General features: G+C 42.2%; 1 protein-coding gene across 4 annotated transcripts in view; it reads left to right on the top strand.

The window, feature by feature from the left end:
- Nucleotides 1-18,316, top strand: part of USP37 (ubiquitin specific peptidase 37) — a 38,167-nt gene extending 19,851 nt beyond the window's left edge. For 3 of the 4 annotated variants that reach the window (XM_074828861.1, XM_074828859.1, XM_074828860.1), the window contains 8 exons: nucleotides 1,121-1,271; nucleotides 5,093-5,345; nucleotides 7,756-7,922; nucleotides 9,732-9,792; nucleotides 11,956-12,071; nucleotides 13,312-13,381; nucleotides 13,759-13,897; nucleotides 14,718-18,316. In XM_074828861.1, the coding sequence (XP_074684962.1) occupies nucleotides 1,121-1,271; nucleotides 5,093-5,345; nucleotides 7,756-7,922; nucleotides 9,732-9,792; nucleotides 11,956-12,071; nucleotides 13,312-13,381; nucleotides 13,759-13,897; nucleotides 14,718-14,805 (1,045 nt within the window). In that variant the 3' untranslated portion in view covers nucleotides 14,806-18,316. The remainder of the gene's footprint in view (nucleotides 1-1,120; nucleotides 1,272-5,092; nucleotides 5,346-7,755; nucleotides 7,923-9,731; nucleotides 9,793-11,955; nucleotides 12,072-13,311; nucleotides 13,382-13,758; nucleotides 13,898-14,717) is intronic. The other variant, XR_012623774.1, reaches the window with a different exon arrangement.
- The last annotated feature ends 543 nt before the right edge of the window (nucleotides 18,317-18,859 follow it).

The raw sequence follows: 18,859 nt of genomic DNA, 5'->3' as shown, positions 1-18,859 counted from the left end.
GATAACTTTTAAGGCATTTTAAAATTTTCTAATTCTTCTTTGATCTTTCCACTTTTTCTATTTGTTTTCTTTCTGTTTTTTTCTATTGTAGTAAATTATTTCAGCTGCTGTCTTTTTTCATATCTGAGTTTTATTGGTATTACATGCTAGCTGAAATGAATGTCAGTGGTACAATTTGCCTAGTTGAGGCAGTCACCTTAGCATTTCTTTTGAGAAAACCTTTGGGAACTTATAAGCAGAGACGATGTTTTTTTCAGACAGAAGGCTGAGCATCAGAATGAGAACTGGATTTAGTTTGTACAGATGATTTGTCAGTGCCAGATACCTTAAACGAGATGGCGTTTGTAGTTGCAAGTCACATATGTAAGAAGCAAAATGGTTTCTAACTCTGTAATCTAGCTCTTTGTTCTGGCTCTATGGAGCCCCCATGTGTGGTTTGGGAACAGGTGGTTAGTTAATTAAAAGAATTGTTTTTATAGGCTGTTTTGAAAGGCCAGTTTTTGATATAGTGAAAAATATAATATCACACTGGATAGTTTTGCGTTATGGAATACTTAAAGACCAGATTTCCTAATTGAGCAGAAATCACGACTTCCCCAGACTCCCTTGTCTTCTGTTCTAAAGAAACAAGAATTTATCTTAATGAAAGAGCAAACAGGAAAACTGAAAAAGTTGTGCACATTTGTGCTTTTTATATCCTAGTAATGGTTTGGGAAGTCCTGTGTTCAGTTTAGTAAACTTCAGAAATCAAATGATTTATGCCGAGTTCTGCGTGTTATTGTGGACTCAAATGAATACTGTCTGGGATGGCTAGGTGATAAAGTGCAGAATCCTTGGCCTTAGAAGCAAGTGCCACACACTGAGTAACTTTTAACGTTGTAAGTTGCTACTGCAGGCTTGAAGTAGGTATGTCAGTTAACCTAGTAAAATACACCTTTTCTGAAAACCCTCCCTGCTATGTTAATAAATTGCAATTGTCAGTTGTTGCAGTTTGTTCCCCCAATTGTACTGCTCCGCAATGTGAAAGTTGGGTATAACTCTTCTTTAACAGCTACTTCAAAACAGATTTGTCCAATGCTACAATGCTATAAAGTTTTATAGCCATGTTTTTGATTTACAGAAAATACACTTTAAAGTCGAAGAGCTCTGGAGCACTCTATGTGGATTCTGACAGTGATGATGAGCCATTGAAACGCTCTGTTGCCCATAGCCAAAGGTTGTGTAACATACAGAGTAGAGATCAGCAACAACTGCAAGAAGAACCAGAAAAGGTAAGGGAGAAAACCACCAGGTTTCATATACATAGATCCAATATGTGCTCATGTCTGGCCTGTGCTTTTCTTAGCATAGACTGTGAGTAAAATTGATGTAAGATAAGATTTTTCTCCTAATTAGTACTGCAGTGCTGGAAGGGAGTGCTTTGCTAATTGACCTCTCTGTACAGTTGTCTTGGGTTCCCACTGGGAACAGAGATAATTGCATTGCAACTGTACTTGAGTTTTCAGGTTACATATACAGAACAGCTGCTTAGCAGTTCTGTCAGTCCTATGGGTAACTTTCACTAATAATGTTCCGAGGCTGAAATATAATGGGCTGTCAATAATAAAATTATGCAGTAAAGCCCTTGATTAAATTAGATCCAGTACAAGTTGGGCTAAGCAAAATATTCAATTGAGAGAACTTCTTACACATCCAATCTGTGTCCCTTTTAAAGCGTGGCTTTGTAAATGCTTTTAGAAGCTGAAGCTGTCAGTCTTTGGAAGGGGACACTAGAAGTGTGTAGTGATCAAGTTCATTGGTGTAGAGGTGCAGTTAACTTCAAATTGTCTTTGAGCTCTTCATTGTGACCAGTATTAACATTGCCAAGATATTTTTTGCCTCTCTCGGGGCAGGGCATTAACAGGTGAATAAGTTGTGTGGAAAGGATTGATGACCCAGAAGGGAAAACAAGAAGCTTAGAAGATTATCTTTCAGTACCACTTTCTTCTGTTAAGACTGTTGCAGGCCCAGTGCTTAGAACAAGCATCCTTCATCTCCACTTCTCTAAAGTGTTTGACAGTGTTCATGGGATTATTTTAATCAAGCAGAGACTTGTGGTCTTAATTATGGCGTTAAAGGACAGGCATAAAGCTGGCTGAATAGCAATAGGTAACAAGAGGAAGATATCTACGGTTTCTGATCTGATGGGAAGATCAAACCAAGGGAGGATCCTGATCCACTCAGTATTTAACAAATGCTAAAATGGATAATGAGTATTAAATTTTCAGAAGACCCAGAGCTGGGAAGGCCTGCCAGTATGGTGAAGCTCCAAACTACGGTTAAGAATGATCTTGACAAATCTGAGAAATTGCATTAAAATAGGAGGTGTTGTTCAGTGGGAACAGGCTAAAGGTGCTAATCGTAGCAGGACTGATAGACTGTAAATGTGGGTTGGGAACAGCTGGGAAAGCAGTGGGCCTTCACAAGGGCGTGAAAGGTGACAGTCGGTCACAAGGTCAGGCTGGTTGAAAACAGAAGTGTATAGACAGAGGCACAGCCTGCAGGTTGTGTGAAGTAACCCTCCTTTTTCCCTCAGCATTGAGCTATAGCTGGAGTCCTCTATCCAGCTTTGGGCTGCAGGCTGAAGAGAGTTATAGATTAACTGGGGAGGGGCCAGAGCAGAGGAACATGAATGATTGGAGGTCTAGAAAGGAAGATTTGGGGGAAAGGAGCTGCCAAGTGACTAGTATTAAGTATTAAAGAGCAGGCAAGTCTTTAGTTTAAGGAGAAACCTAAGCAGGGCTTGTGTCTTCAAGGAAGGGAAAGAAATTAATAGAAACACTTGAGCTGTTTTCCATGCCCGTAGTGGATAGAACAAGAAGTAATAGATTAAATTGCAGACAGTAATTTTTAGAATAAATATTAGGGAAAACTTCCTGATGCTCCAGCTGTGTAGGGATGGAATGGATTGCTTTGGGAAAAAGCAGAAAACCCTTTGCTGAAGGTCTCAGGAACAGGGTAGGCAACTGCTCTCCTGCATGGCACATCTATAGCTGGCTGTGGGTTGGGGAAGGAAACTAACTTGTCTTTGAAGTCCCTCTTATGTATAGAAAAAGTATTCCAAACTGTCCTAAATGATTCTTCCTCGAGCTTTGTTTGTGGGGAAGTGTAAGTAGTCTCTATCACACAAGCCCCATGAGTGCAGAATTTGTGGGAATAAAGCCTATTAATTTGAATAGCAAATTAATTATAGGCTTTCCAGCCTGTTGTGGGAAAGAGACACTGGTGGTGATGATTCCACATTAAGTGACTTTATTCTTTGTGGCCATGCACATTTGCTACTCCTCAACCACAGGCCTGACCAGCCATCTGTGATCATTACCCAGATCCTCTGTCCTTCTCAGTGCTGTCCTCGGAGGACCCGGTCCTGGTCCTCGGAAGCAGCATTACAGCTGCTGCACCTTTTCCCTTGGTGTGCTTCTCACAGCAGCTGTGGATGGGGTTGCGTTAGGGGCTTGGCAGTCACTTGGCACGGCTGGTATATCCCCTGCGGGGCACTGCTTGCAAAACAGCCCTGTCCTGTGGGAGAACAGCTGGAACAGTGGGTGTATCCGACACTGGGCAGTAGGGGCAAATAGCAATTATCCAGCTGAAGTGGGCAGAACTGCAATTTCTGTGATTTCTGCCTCCGCAGAGGAAGTAGTATTTGAAGTACTTTTTAAAAATACTTATTTAAAGCAGCCTGTCTTAGAGCCTAAGCTACTTAAAATCTATGCAAATAATTTCTAATAGAAAAGTTGTATTCAAATAATGCACAGACGCTGCCAAGTCTTTAAAGTCCAGCCACTGAATTAGTGGTAGTTGTTGGCAAAGTGCCTGGAACTAGGGTTTGCTGAAGAGCTAAACCAGTTTTGATGTTAGTAGCCTACAGGTGCAGAGAGAGAAATCAGAAAGCTTAAAAAGCAGGTACTCTTCTTTCCTTACTCAGTGCCTGAATAGATGTGAGGAGAGAAGTTTAAATTTGTCAGTTCTAATTCTTGGAGGGCATGATGTCTAGAACAAATAATTTAGTTGGCTAAATCATTTGCTAAACTTGTTTGATAAGCCAGTTTTAATACAAAATGTTTGCTATATAAAACTAGTCTTGCTTATCAAAAGCTTACTAAGTGAAAAGCAGCAGTAAAAATGTATTTTTATTCATTTTAGCGAAGTTCTGAGATCCATCCAAATGCAGTTTAGAATAAGAGCTGGATAAGTACATTCTGGTAGAAACTATTTTTCCCCATTTTTAACATAATATAGGGAAAAAAAAATTAAACATATGCTAAGTATTGTAATTGTGTAAATATGAATACATGGAGGTTAACCTCCTGATTAACAGTTAATATCAAAGTGATTGAAATAATTATATTAGTTGCAAATCAGTATGGTGTAGGAGTTGATGAGTGTCAGTTTTAGGAAAATAACTAAAAAAGGAAAAATTCAGATTAAGACCAAAGTGGTTTTCCTTTCTTCCAATTTAAAGTCATTCTGTTCTCCTTAAGAAAGAATAATTCCCCCCTTTCCCTGGTTAACTGTTTTCTTACTTGATTTGCAGTGTCCTGCCCCGTGCAAGATTTCGCACGGCAAGTCTGCAGCACCAAACCTAATTTTAATTACTCTTCATACCAGCCTGATTTCAATTCCTATTCTTCCATCCCTGTGTTCAAGTTCAATTAATTTCATGTTGCTGCTTCAGCCTTTGTTAACAAACTTGCAATTTCGCTACTTGTGCCTCAGTGCTGACTTGCCAGAGGCTTGGGGATTCATCAGGACCTAAAGGTGGAACATACGTGTTGAAGGAAAGAAAGGAGAAGGGAAGAGTTATCTCGTGTATGTTAATCCACAGGGCTTGTAAAAACTGGTTGTAGTTTATATTTAAATATTATTCCTTGGAGTGAATGTAGCTACAAAGGTTGCCTTTCCATTGAGTGTCTCATAACTCTGTTTAATGTTGACAGAGCCAAGTTCCCACTCCCTGGGTTAATAAAAAAAAAAATCTCCACAGAAATGTAAAGCTGATGTTATATGCCTGTTTATTCAAGCACTTAATCATAAATCCATTCATCTCTAGGGTTCCAAAAGAAGTAAAATGGAGGGTGATAAACCTGAGCTGGGTAATGCTGGTTTTGATGGGATGAGCGAAGATGAGCTGCTAGCAGCTGTCTTAGAGATTAGCAAAAGGGAAGCTTCTCTGTCTCTGAGCCATGATGAAGATAAGCCCACAAGCAGCCCAGACACTGGTTTTGGCGATGATGAAATTCAGGAAATGCCAGAAAACCTGGAATGTATGGAGATGGAGAAACCCAAAGCAGCAGTAGACTCAGGTAAGGCAAAGTAATCATCTTAATTGGACTATAGTGAGCTAAAGCGTGTTATTGATAGCAGCAGGTTAGTAATGTATGGTAGCAGAATCTGGATGCAAGTGCACTGCTGAAACTGCCTGTCTTCCTCAGAGTTTTCTTACAGTTTCCCTGTGTATAAAGTGTTTAATTCATTGAACTGTGAAAATGTATTTTGTATTTTGAACTGTGAAAATTGTAGGTCTGTCACCTCCCTGATAAAGGTAAGGTTATCTCAGAGTTCATTTCCATTTTTTTCTCTCCTGATTAACACACGTTTCCACTGGTTCCCGTACCAGACAATTCAATTTACTAAGATTTGGTACTGTCTGGAACTTAATCTTTCATAATCATGAAGTATTTTCATTTCTGGAGCTGTTGCAGCCTGGGCAGCACAGTAGCAGTGTTCACATTGCTGGTGTGCAGGAGTGATGTCTGGGGTGCATAAGACAAATGCTTTCATAAATGCAGTTATTTTGTCACTAGTTACTAATGAATTTGGCGCTCTGTAATTTTTTCTAATACTTTTTTTATGTGAGAGTGTAGACCCTTGAGCATAAGAGACTCAGCATGTGAATTATGGCCTCTGATCCAGAAACACAGTTAAGTACAAGAAGGAGCCTGTTTGATCTCAGTGTGGGGAAATTGAGTGTCTTCCTTTAGTTGGCTGAAGGAAATTTAAGTGTTTATCATTTGTTGTGTGCTACATGCCTTCAGTCAGATTTTTAATTCCACTAGCCTGGAAAAACAGGCCAACAATATGCTCTCCTCCTCCTCTTAAGAGCCAGGAGGTTAAATATTAACAACAAACCCCCCCATTCTATTACCAAAAATCACACTTGTTTTAATGGACAACTCTTGACAGCTCTCATGTTGGAAGGCAGTGTATAAGAAAGTTCAGTCTGGGATCAGCCTTGTTTGTGTCCTTTACATACACTAATGTTGCTTATGGTTGTGTGAAAGAGTTGTGAGAGTGTGGCCACATAAATGTGTCTCTCTCCAGGTTTTCTTTGGAAAGCATAATTATTTGAAGGCCCTTTTGTGACACTTAAGCAAAAAGTATGTGTTTAATAAAAGTTTCTGTATTTTCGGATTAAGAATGCCGTTAAACACTCAACATTGCATTCAGCTTTCTGTATTTGACTGTGTATGACCAAAAAATACAAGTACTGCTTAAAGCATACGATTTAACATTCAGATGAGATATGTGTGTATGCTGAGTTACCAGTTATGGCAGCTGAATGTAACATATCATGAGTTCATAATCCTATGTTCTATTTAAAGGAAACTTAATTGCAAAGGATGCTTTGCTATATCAGACGATTCTAAATGTGATGGATTTAACTTGGTCCATTTCTTGTTACTACTATTAATATTTTTTTAATAAACACTGAATAATTTGTGGAGCTTTCAAAAAAGGCTAATTTAGATATGACAGATGTCTTTTCTGCTACGTGATCCTCAAATAACGGTTGTGTGAGTAGAATGAGTATTTCTTTTTACATTGGAAGTTTTCAAAGGTCGTGTAATAAATTCTGGTTTGTTTTTCATCCTAAAAGGATTAGACTGATGGATTATAGTTCTGGTGGTCTTGTGTTTAAGAGGTCACAGATACTGAGACTGCCTTGTATAATCCTTGCTAATAACTAACGAGCAGATGTTGAAGTCTGCATAGGGCAAAACTATAAAGTTTCACATGTTGCTGCATGATAGCTGTTGGAGCAGGTCCTGACTCAGCTGTAAGCAAATGGGAGAATCAAAGTGTCCTGCAACTGCAGGAGATAAATGCAGTGGTTGAATGAATATTCATTCCAGGAGTTTTGTAAAATACTTCTGCCATAGAGTTTGCTTTAAAGGTGAACTGGAAAGTTACAATCTTGCGCTTGTAAAGCTGTAGATAGTGTTCACAAGACTGAGGCTTTTACCTGAAGCAAAAAGTTGACAAATTTAAACAGTGCTTGAGACTTGTGCTTCCCTCTGTCTTACATATGATTTGTGGCTTCGTCTGTAGTACTCTGAGGTATAATATGCAATGCAAATTTTTATAATCCATGGTTCCTTCCAGAGAAATTCAGGTGTTGGCTCATGGTTGCAGAAACCTAGTGGTGTGTGATATCTTACTTTAAAGTTGCTGTTTCTCAGTGAACATAAAAGGGTAAGAAGAGAACAGGTTCAGGGATTAATCAAATGTTTCATCTTACACCCGTTAAAATAAGTATAAGCCTTCACGTTGGAGCTTTTTCCATTTGACTCTTGTGTGGTTTCTTTATGGCTCATGAGCTTTCCCTGTCAATAGATGTCACTGTGTTGCAAGGGTTGTGGTGATTTAAAGAGGATTTAGCCGGTAACAAACAGAAGACCCAGGAAAGCATAACTGTACTTTCTGATTCCTCAGGTCCCTCCAGTTTCACCGAGATAACTAAAGATTTTGATGAGAATAAGGAAAACAAAACTCCGGAAGGCTCCCAGGGGGAGGTTGACTGGCTGCAGCAGTACGATATGGAGAGAGAGAGGGAGGAACAAGAACTTCAGCAGGCACTGGCTCAAAGCCTTCAGGAGCAAGTAAGAAATAAAGTTTGCTTCCTTGAGTTATCTTCCCCAACACTGGGAACCTGATGGCTAAAAGAAAAGCTTGTGTTCAGGCAGTAACTGCAAAGGGATTCTGCTGCTTTTTTGAGAGAACCAGATAAAAAAAGATTTGGGTTTCTTCTAGCTCCAGCGTCAATAGAGTGACGGCACTGGATACATCTGAGCACGTTTTGTATGGGCTTTGGAATCCATATATCCATATTTCACAAAGCTTTCCGTGCACATTCATACGCTGGCTTGTAATATTATATAAAATCAATGACAAACTGAACTAAACTCTTACTGTCACTGGGAACCAAGCCCACCTGTAGCTTCCCTGGCAGTTGCTTCTGGCAGTGTGTCGTGTGAAGACGCAAAGTGAAAGAAGCAGATTTCAAAGCAAAGGCTAAGAACAGCCATGCCAGGTCAGGTTAATGATCTGTCTATCCCAGTGTCTTGTTTCTAGTACTAGCACGTAGGGGATGCTTAGTGAAGAATAGAGGAACTTACCATTTATGTGATCCTTCCCTGTTAGTAAATTGAAAAAAGGATCCCAAATAATATAGTCTAAAACAAGTCCTTTAAATTAGACTTGGAAAGAATTGGGATCTCGGGTTGTGTGCTAACCATCTGTATTCCATTTGAATTTCAAGACCTGTAATGGATTTCCACAAGTTTAACTGAGCTGCTGAGAGTGAAGCAAGTGCTTAGCCAGGTCTTTCTTTAAATAGGTGCCCTTGTCTGCTCTCTATTAATACTAAAGCTGTCATGGTTTTCCTTATGAGATCTGATGTTTCCATGGCTCTTGGATTTTTTTTTTCTCTCCCATTACTCATTATGAGGTGCTGGTTGGTATGTTCCATGCCAGATGCAGCTTTGATTCAGCGATGCTGAGTAGTTTAACAAAGATTCCCAAATGCTTTAGAAATAGTGAGATAAAAGGCCTCATGCTAATAATGTAAAACTGCCCTTTGAGTGTTGTTCTGCTACAGTTCTGAAGCAAAATCTGCTATTCTAATGATTCAGGCATGGAAATGCAGTAGCTGTGGTTATCTTGATTTGAAATACATAGTTAGGGTTCTGCGTTCAGGTGCACTGGAAGCATTCAAACCCTGAATTAAGAAGCCAGCTCATTAAATATTATTGACTGACTTGCTGTAGCTCTGAGCTTTCAAGAGTGGTGGGAGGAACAGGGGCATGATATTATCCAAAGATTAGAAGGGTTTGTTGACTTGAGGTTTCTTTGCTACTTGTTCATGGTAATATTTTTAATACCTGGTTGTTTAGCGGTGTCTTTTTTTGCATCTAGCCTTTGTGAATTACACCTGTTATATAGAATCATTGGCTCTGCTTTCAAATGGCTTAAAAAATAATAAAATCTGTCAGGATTTAACAACTCTGTCCTCAGCTGGCTTTGAGCAGAAGTAGGCTAAATTTTGCCGAAGCGTGAGGAGCTTTGTGCGTAAGTGACAGCTTTCCTTAGCGAAGGATTGCAAATTCATTCAGATGCTTTTCAAATTAATGATCCAGAGAAAGCGTTCGGTGTTACTAGAGACTCGCTCTGCTGCATACCAAACTTCAGGAGCTTTGACAAGCCTTAATGAAGGTTTGTCCCAGGTTGTGTTGCACGGGAACATTGGACTCTCGCTGGTTGCAAACATTCCTTCACACAGAACCTTTAATTTACAATGTCAGGTTTGTTGTAGAAACCAGAGCAGCACAGTTTCAATGGAAAAAGAGCACCACAAGAATTTTAAACAGTGAAGTGTCTCAATGAGCTAAGTTTTGTTCTCTTCCCATTAGGAGGCACGAGAACAAAAAGAGGATGATGACCTTAAACGAGCCACGGAATTAAGCCTACAAGGTGAAACTTATTTAACTTCTTCCAGGATGTTGCTTTTGAGGGAAAATAGATCTGTATGTATGAGTGCAGCTCCTGAGTGTCTGTAAGACAGCTGGGATTTCATGTTCTTTTGGTGTGTGCTTTGTTGTGTTTGGCTTTGCTCAGGTCAGCTTTTCTTCCTCTTGGTTGCGAAAGCAAATGCCAGGAAAAACTTAATACGAAAAATGACTTACTTCAGTCTCTTGAGTTTTTAATTAGAGATAGATAGATATATATATATATGTAATATACTAAATATATAACATATTAATCTAGAGAGAGCAAAATGGACCTTGAAATTTTGCATTCCCAGCAAAAGCCAGTATGCTAATGGCTCTAGTCAGAGCATAAAGATTACTTCTTACTTGTATTGACGTTTTAGTGCTGATTAATGAATGCACTGGCCTTGCCCAGGAAAATGAATAAGTGCTGTATCTGTCTGATACACGATGAGAGGGAGACAGACCTCACTGCAAGGTATAGCTGTTGGGGATGAAAAAAGAAACCCAAAATACACTATCTGTCTTCTCCAAATCCAGTGTGGTGAGCCTCAGGCACTGTTTAACATTTGTGTGAGGCTGGCATGCGAGTGATTTCATACAATCTGGCAGAGCAAAGCAGAACTGAGAGAAAATTCCTGCTCCAAAGAGGGAGAAGGAGGGGTAATGAAGTATTGTGTTAAGATACTCGTAGTTGCTCAGGCACCTTTAAAGGCCCTCAGTTATTACTGGATGAACCTGTGTCTGCTTCTGAAGAGAAGTAAGTTGAATGCTGCTTAAGCGTCCCTCAGCCTGAGTCCTGTCCCCTGATGAGCTCTGGCAGACTGAGTGCCCAGCCCCTCCTGGGTCTTCCTTGATTCGTGGCCAGGAAGAATTCAAGGCTAGAAATCCTTCTTCCTCCTGATTTGCAGTCGCTTTGACTTAAACATGAGTGTAGCCTTGTGCTGCTTAACTTGCTACTGTCTCATTTGTAAGGCATCAGCCAGCAGTTGTTCAAGGAAATGCTAATAATCTTGAACGTGTAGCTGGTAGTATTTGTTTTAGGAAGGTTCCCAGTGGTGCTGCAATCACAGAACCACTAGTCATCCAAGGACCGTTGGTGAAGTGGCATTTAGCAATACCCATGGCAAGTGCTTCATGCAGACACCTATATAAGTGACTGCATTTCTTGGCTGTAGTCTAGCTCACAACAGCCCAAATAAGTGTGGAAACCAGCAGTAAAATATTCTCAGTTAAAGGGATTCATCTATAAACTTCCCAAGAAGATTATACTAATCCAGCGCTGATGATTTAACAGCACAAGCAGTGTGAGAATCTCTTTGGCAAAACATCTCCATCATAACTGGCGTGATAGTCTCTTACAAAAAATATCCTGAGTAGTGTCCTGTTAATCTCAACTTCTCATCCACCCAGGACTCCATAGATTTAATTTAGCTGGTGAAAGCATAGCTACTTCTCCTAATGAGTACTGTACAAAATCTTAAATTAGTCGGGTAGCTGCAGAATCCCGGGAAGTTTGGAACAGCGTGTACAGGGAGCAGTGGTGCCTTCCGGCTCTTTACAGAAAGCTGTCTGCATTTTGCTCAGCCAAGCAAACTGGAAGTTCCTGCAGTGAGCAGCCTTCTTACCATTGAAAACAATGAAAAGATGCCTGCTGCCAGCAGTAGCATTTTGATGCCAGTTTTAATTGAAAAATGCACTTTGTTAATGCAACTTATAGTTAAAACTGTAATTCATAGCTTCTCATTGCAGAAACTTACAGTTCACTGACCAGACTGGCTGTACTTCTTTTAATGTCAGTTCTGGCTGCAGACCACTGGTGCTTTGGAGCGAATTGGGCGTTTAAATGCTCGTTTATCACCCAGCTGCCATTGCCATAGTGCCATTTTGTGAACATATGAGAGAGATTATGCTAAAATTAATTCTGTAGTGCAAGATACTTTTCTTAACTATTGCTCTGACAAGTTGGGAAAGTGAGAGAGTTTTTATTTGGAAATTCCAATATCTCCTGCTTTCCTTGGAAAGAAAGCTTGAAACATTAGCATTTTATTGGCTTGTTTATGGGGGTAGATGTACCTCAACCTCTTGTGAATTCCTGTGCACGCCACGGCTTCTCACACAGTATCGTTGTTTCCATGCTATCTAGAGTTTAACAGCTCTCTCCTGGACAGCGTTGGTTCTGATGAAGACTCTGGGAATGAGGATGTTCTTGACATGGAGTATTCAGAAGCTGAAGCAGAAGAGCTGAAAAGAAATGCTGAGGTGTGATCTAAGATTTCAAAAGCCATCTGGGAAATAGACCCCTTTACCATCAGTTTAGTGTTGGAGGTAGTTTTACAGAGCAAGTATAGAGTCTAGAAAGGTCTTTTACATTCAGAAGTTAAAAGATAGATTTCTATCCTTACGAGTCTGTCCTATTGTGTTATTTTAACTTAAAAAAAACAAACCAAAAGAGCTGCAGAGACGCTCCGAGTTTTTCTAAAATGCGAATAGTAATGAAAAGGAAACAATGATTTTATACCAGAAATGTTCCAGTGCATGTAAAGCAATGGGCCTGAAATTTTTACTTACAAAGCGAGAGGACTTCAGCCAGTGTGGTAGTTTAATTGCAACACACCATGGGCTTCTAGATCCTGCACCACCAGAACTGAGAAGTTGTGGCAAGATCTTATTCCCATTAGGTGAAACGTAACTGTAACCTAGGCTGTGCTGCTGGCCGCTGGCACGCTCAGGCTCCACACACCGCTGTTGTGAAAGCTGCCTGCTTGCCTCAGTGGAAGGCATGCTGTGTAGAGTGGAAAAGGTTAAACAACTGGAGTTTCTTTGAGCAGTTTTTATTTTCTTACAATTCTTTACCAATTTCCTTACTCTTAACCAAGAGTTACATTTTAAGAGTATTATCAGTGAATCGTATCAATGATGAGAGGATTTAAAAATAATTGTCAAAAGCCAGTTACCACCGTTTAGTTTTATTGTCAGTGAATAGGCAGAGCATGTTTCCTGCATGCCAAGAGGGCGTTGTCTTCTGACATTACAGGTGCAGGATGAGATAATCTGGGCTACGTATCTGGTATTAGCTGTTAAATCTGTGTACCGTTATCAAGGGTATTTGGTATTTCAGAAGTAAGCGTGGTGTTCCCTTTTTGCTTTTCTATGTTTATTTGGTGGATTGATTCTGACATCAGTGGAAGTCGCTCAGGAAATGGTTGTTTAGAAAACTTGCAGTGTAGAGCTTGTGTCAGCATCTGTTCTGAGGTCAGAGTGGCTCCTTTGCGTGTTCATTGGCTTGCTGAAAGATTAAATAAGACAGAAGGTTTTTTCCCACTTCTGGAAGGCCTCCTTGTTTGGTCTGAACCAGGGTGTCTGTTTCTGTAATCCTTGATTGGGTTGCAGCTTTGAATACAGTAGTCAAAGCTGGCATCTCAGGTATAAATCATCTTGTCCATAAACTATGTGGGACACAAATGAATGCCTAAAAGCTTTAATTGAACTTTTTTTTCAGACAGGAGAGCTTCCTCACTCCTATCGCCTCATCAGCATTGTCAGCCATATTGGAAGCACATCATCTTCAGGTAAAAGATGCTGTATTTTATTCTTCATCTCTTATATATCTTAAAAAATCTGTAATACAGAATTACCAATGCAGGATTATTTGTAGAGAAGAATTAAGGCAGCAAAACAAGTCTTCCATCTTGGTTTGCTGGTGGGGGAGCAGGTTGAGGATGTCGTGGTGCCTAACTGCGGCACGTGGATGATGTACTGCTTATTGGGTCTGTGGAATTGCTTGTGCTTTTTACCAGCTCATTGACCACGAAGGATGGAGGGACCAGGATCTTTGGGGTCTTTTAGCATTTAAATTTGACATAGGTCGCTGGACCAGGGTATCTATCTAACCAGCTTAATGGTTAAACTGCAGCATGAAAAGAAAGGTGCGTTCTCTGTTTTTAAGGTCATTATATCAGTGATGTCTATGATATCAAGAAGCAGTCCTGGTTCACCTACAATGACCTGGAAGTGTCGAGAACTCTAGAGGCCACTGTTCAGTGTGACAGAGACCGAAGTGGTTATATCTTCTTCTACATGCACAAGTAGGTGTCTTGGGGAATTTTGGTTCTAGTAATTACCTGCTGTTTGTGAGGAAGTGGGCTTCTCTTCTTCCTCTAGTCCTCTTTGCTGGGTTGAAAAGTATCTCCATGCATTTGTCAGAAGAAATCATAGTCAGAATTATATGCAAGAGTGACAAAATTGAAGTGCTCTGAGTTCAGAAGCGTGGAATTGTATGTCACTAATACATCGGGTTTTAACAAGATGCATTAAATCATCTTTTAAGAAGGGGATTCAGTGTCTCAACTATGCATTTGTTGCACCAGGAATCATAGCAGAGCTTGGGTTTTTCCTTCAAGTGCTGTGATGTTTGTAAATGCCCTTATCCCTGCTCCTGGCGGTTGTGTTGTTGCAGCCATGGTCATCTCAGGACACAGGCAAGATGAAGTTTGTAGGGAGAAGTGATATCTTTTCAGGCACACAGAACTGAAGAAGGGGTTTTGTGTCTCAGTTTGTCCTCTTCTTCTGTCTTTACTGGTTGCTTTAATAAAGGATGTCACTTTATCTACAGACTGTGTCTTGTGTTGCTTCTGATCCTTTTACCAACCAGGACTTATTTTTGCTATTGTTACGGTTCTCTGAGGCTTACCACTGACCTTATTCATTGTAATAAATGAAAAAAAAAAGTGCTGTGGGATTCAAGGAGCCTTGCTTAGAGATGCCAGATAAGACACCTTTCTCTGCCAGGATCCGTGACGCTTGAGTTTGTGGATTAAATCCAGTTGCCAATTCCCTCAGGGCTGTGTTATGTAGCAGTTTGTTGTTGTACATAAGTTTCACTGTTGGTCTTTCCCTCTGTCCTAGGGATATCTTCGATGAGTTACTAGAAACAGAAAAAAATGCACAACCACTTAGCATGGAAGTAGGAAGATCGGTTCGTCAGCCTCTGTGAAGAGTAAAACACCTTGTTCCTCCTGAGGAACAAGGAAGATTCTGAACTTGTGCCAGACACGCAGGAGTAACAAACAGCTCAGGGCCAAATCAAGAGACAAAAGGTAGAAATATGGGGCGCTCGGTTTGTTGAACCATCTGTGCAAGTCCTGGGCCTGAACCACGCGTTTAAACCTTGACATCCCAGAGCAATCCTCCTGTGGTGAAGTTTTTATTGTTCCTCAGATAATTTTGTCAGCATGGAGCCTTAAAGAGTTGCGTCAAGCCACAAGACTACAGCTGCTCATAAACTGATTTAAAAAAAAAAAAAAGTGCAAAAAGAGACTCGACTTTAAAAGCCCATTCACCTGAGAGATGTGAGTGGCAAAGATTTACATATCACTTGGCTTTTTTTTTTTTTTTTTTCCTCCAAGAGCAATTTAAGCAATAGATTCTGTAACCTGGCGTGTGTTGTGTTAGTAATATTCACTGGAAACCCAGATCTCTGAGTATGCTCTTGCCAGTCATCTTGCTAACAGGCATTTTGGAATCACTCAAGCTGATGCGTTTTGACATTCGTGGGTTTGTAAGCGCTCCGCTATTTGCATACGGTTCCAGGAACCAAACTGTCGGTGCTGTGGAATGTATAGCATACCTGGTGGCAGCTCCGTTGGTTTTTTTACACCATTCACTGTCATCCTTTAGACGTGAGATTATATATGTGATTTCTTTTGTTTTACAAGTTCTATTATTTGATTGCATTTTCTTCATAAGGTTGTTGCATAAGTACCATTTGGAGAGGAGAGGTCTCTCTTCGGGTGTGCAGTATTTCGCACTGAAGTTGTATTGTTTAGGGCTGCTTCGATGTAACTCTGGTGAATGCCTGGAGCAGACTGAGAACAGCAGCAGGAGGTGAGCAGCAGCCACTTCGTGTCTTCTGGGAGGGAAAGAGCGTTCTGGTGTTACCCTTTCTGTGCAGGCCTGGGTCATCATGAACTGGGAACGGTGGGAAAAGGCAGGGTCTGCAGGGTAGCGCTGGGCAGTTGAATTGCTCTTGGATTGAACCATGGCCTTGCCTTGGTCTTCTCGTGTCCCAGGGTAAGAGGGTTTTTACTGCAGCTATGCCTCTGCTTTCCTTTCTGGGGAGTCCAGAGTGCTCAAACTGTGAAATTAAACCAGGTGGAAAGCTTTCAGAAAGCCCATGTTCAGCAGTAACAGAACACAGTTAGGAAGAAGTGTTGCGTTTTATTGGATTTAGAGACATGATGCTCCTTTTATCGCTTGTTTCAGCAGGGGTGGGAAAGCCTAGTGACTTCATTTTTTCAGCACCTTCATGCTTATTTAGCAGGGGCAGATGTTTCCTTTTACTCATTTCAGAGAAATTGTTGCTGTTAAGCAGAGTAGTTGCTCTTGTTTTGGCCTCTAGTTCTGATTTTTGCAGCTTGAGTTTTAGAGGTGAAAGACTTCTTTTTCTAAAAAAAACCAAAACCCACACCTTTTTTTGCTGTCAAGATAGTTTCTGGGTTTTTTAAACTATTGTTAGGAGTTTCTCAGGAATATATCAGCTGAAGCAAAGCAGACAAAACCATCGCTTTAGGAGACAGCAGGCACCTCTTTCGTGGGCACTTCCACACTAGAGTTTATCCTAGCAGGCTGGCGCAGGGATGCTACCTCGGTGGCCTCTCCTCACCTCTGTGCGCAGCAGTGAGCGGCAGCCATCCGTAGTCCTCCCCAGGCCGAGTACTTCAGGGGCCCCAGCGTGGTGAAAAGACTGACTGACCTTCCAGTCCCTGTGTTGGATGAGCCCGGTGGACCGGGTCAGGTGACATCTTTCTGGTTTTCGAGCTAGGAGAGAATATTTGGTTGTAAACGTGACAGAGCATTTATCTTGTCAGATGCAGCCCGAGTGGGTGTATATGTTAATTTATTACAAAGCATTATACTTTTCTATTGTTGATACTAATTTTGGTAGAATTCTGGGCGATGGGAAGAGGCGGTGACACAGGAGTTGTCCTTTGAACTGGTTGCCCCTGCAAATGTGATGAAGGGACTGCTCCGTCCAGAGGGCAAATTTGTTTTCCCCAAGCGCATCCTACGTTAGTGCTGTAAATAACCAGTATTCCTGTAGTATCAGAAGTCATCTCTGCTTTTTTGGGTGGCAAGGTTGTTTTTGCAAGGCACTGCACTCCAGTTAATTTATAATAAAAGCAAACATTGCCTGACTTTTCAGTGCAGTGACTTTTGTTTAAAGCCAGTTTTTGTTTGGATCAAAGTGCAAAAGCTGATGCTTGAAACCAGTGTTTCTTGTTTTATGAAAAGTTCTTGCTTGTTATTCTAGCCATTAAGAATTTGCAGACATCTATTAATTAATTTAAGCTTTTTTTATTTGGCATATGGCAGCTCAGTTGCACCTTCACACTGGCAGGAGGAGTGTCCATGGAGCCGCTTCCTTGCAGAAGCCAGCTTTCTCCCTCTCCGAGAGCAGCGGGGAGGAAGACGGGTGCATAATCCTCGAGGGGTGTGCTGCCCACCAGCTGTAACATTCCCACCACTCGTGCTGTCGCAGCAGCAAGTTCAGTCCCACCTTCCAGGTGGGACGCCCATCCTGGGGTATAGGTAGGTGGAGAAGTTCAGTTGCAGTCCCTGAACGCGTGCAGGCTCTTCCTCAGATGTACAGCGTTGTGGTTAAACATTTACCCGCTCCTGAATCGGCCCAGTTTAGTCCAAGTGTGATTCAGCATAAAAACTCAAGGAAGTCCCATCTTGCCGTTCCTCTCACCCCTTCGTTGTTTGACTGCGATAATTCAATCTTGATTTACTCCCCTACTCCAAGAGGTGCAAAACCGTTCACGTCAATGAACTGGAGCTTGTGTGTGCGGGTCCCTGGGGAGCCCTGGCCAGCGGGGCTGCACAAAGAGCCTTTGCAAAGCCAGGACTGGTTTCCCGACCGGAGCGGCAGCCTGGCACCGATACGAGGAGCTGAGCAGGAGGAGGAGCAGGGCTCTCCAACGCCTGCGGCCATGGCATCGCCTTCCACCTCCCGCTCGGTGCAGCACACATAACCATCACCCGGGCGTCTTCCTCCCCGTCCTGCGTCCCGAGGAAGGGCTGATGGCCAGCCCAGCGCTTCCTGCTGCAGTTCACCCTGGCGTGGGGATCCCATGCTTCAGTGGGGGGGAGGGGGGCGGGCTGGGAATAACTCATCTGCTTTATTTTCCTTTTAATGGAGCTAATTACCCCTGTACTCACCTGCCAAAGAGATAAAGGGGTGCGGGACCCCTGGCAGCTGCTGTCTGTGTAGCTCAGCTGCTGGACTCCAGCCTTGCCTGCTGTGGGGTGGCCACTGCCAGTTTTGCCTGCACCCCAACTTTCTGGTTCTTTACACTGTTAATGTGGAGCAGCACTTTTCTCTGTGTTTTAGCAGACCTGTTCCTCTCTATTCTTTACAGTTTTTGCTCTTGGGTTCCCCCCGCCCCTTTTTAAATGATGTGTAGATAGATTTTTGTGAAATTAAAACCTCTTTATTAACCCTCTCTTGGTTCCAGATCTTATTTCCATGCTGCCTGGGCTGCTGCTTGCTGACTACTGCAGACAATGGGCACCACACCTCTGCCCCCCCCATTTCCCGTTGGGACTTTGCTCAGTTGTCTGGGAAGGTGGGGGGGGGGGGGGGGGGGGTGGGTGGGTGGGTGGGTGTGTGTGGGTGTGGGTGTGTGTGTGTGCGTGTGTGTGCGCGTGCGTGCGTGCGTGCAGTGCCTCCAGGCACGTGCAAATCCCGGCTCCCCTGCCAGGAAGCACCCCTGCAGGCGTCCCCCCGCCGCCTCGCTGGGTCCCCAACAGATCCCAAGCAGGAGGGAGATGCTCCCCTCCCCTCCTGGGGCAAGGACAAGTGTCTGTCCCCAGCAGGTGCTGTCCCCACACACGTGCCATCCCCTCAGCCTGCGGCTTGTTGCTTTTACCTTTGATACTGCATGTACTTACTGAGGTTCACGTGATAACGGAGGGAGCGGCTCCAGCTGTATACCAGACCTTTAGCCCTGAGCTGCAGCTGCTGGGGTGGGATGGGAGAGCCCTGG

This window comes from Strix aluco, chromosome 6 (assembly GCF_031877795.1).
Source record: "Strix aluco isolate bStrAlu1 chromosome 6, bStrAlu1.hap1, whole genome shotgun sequence".
Classification (NCBI taxonomy): domain Eukaryota; kingdom Metazoa; phylum Chordata; class Aves; order Strigiformes; family Strigidae; genus Strix; species Strix aluco.
This window is presented reverse-complemented; position numbering and strand designations above follow the sequence as displayed.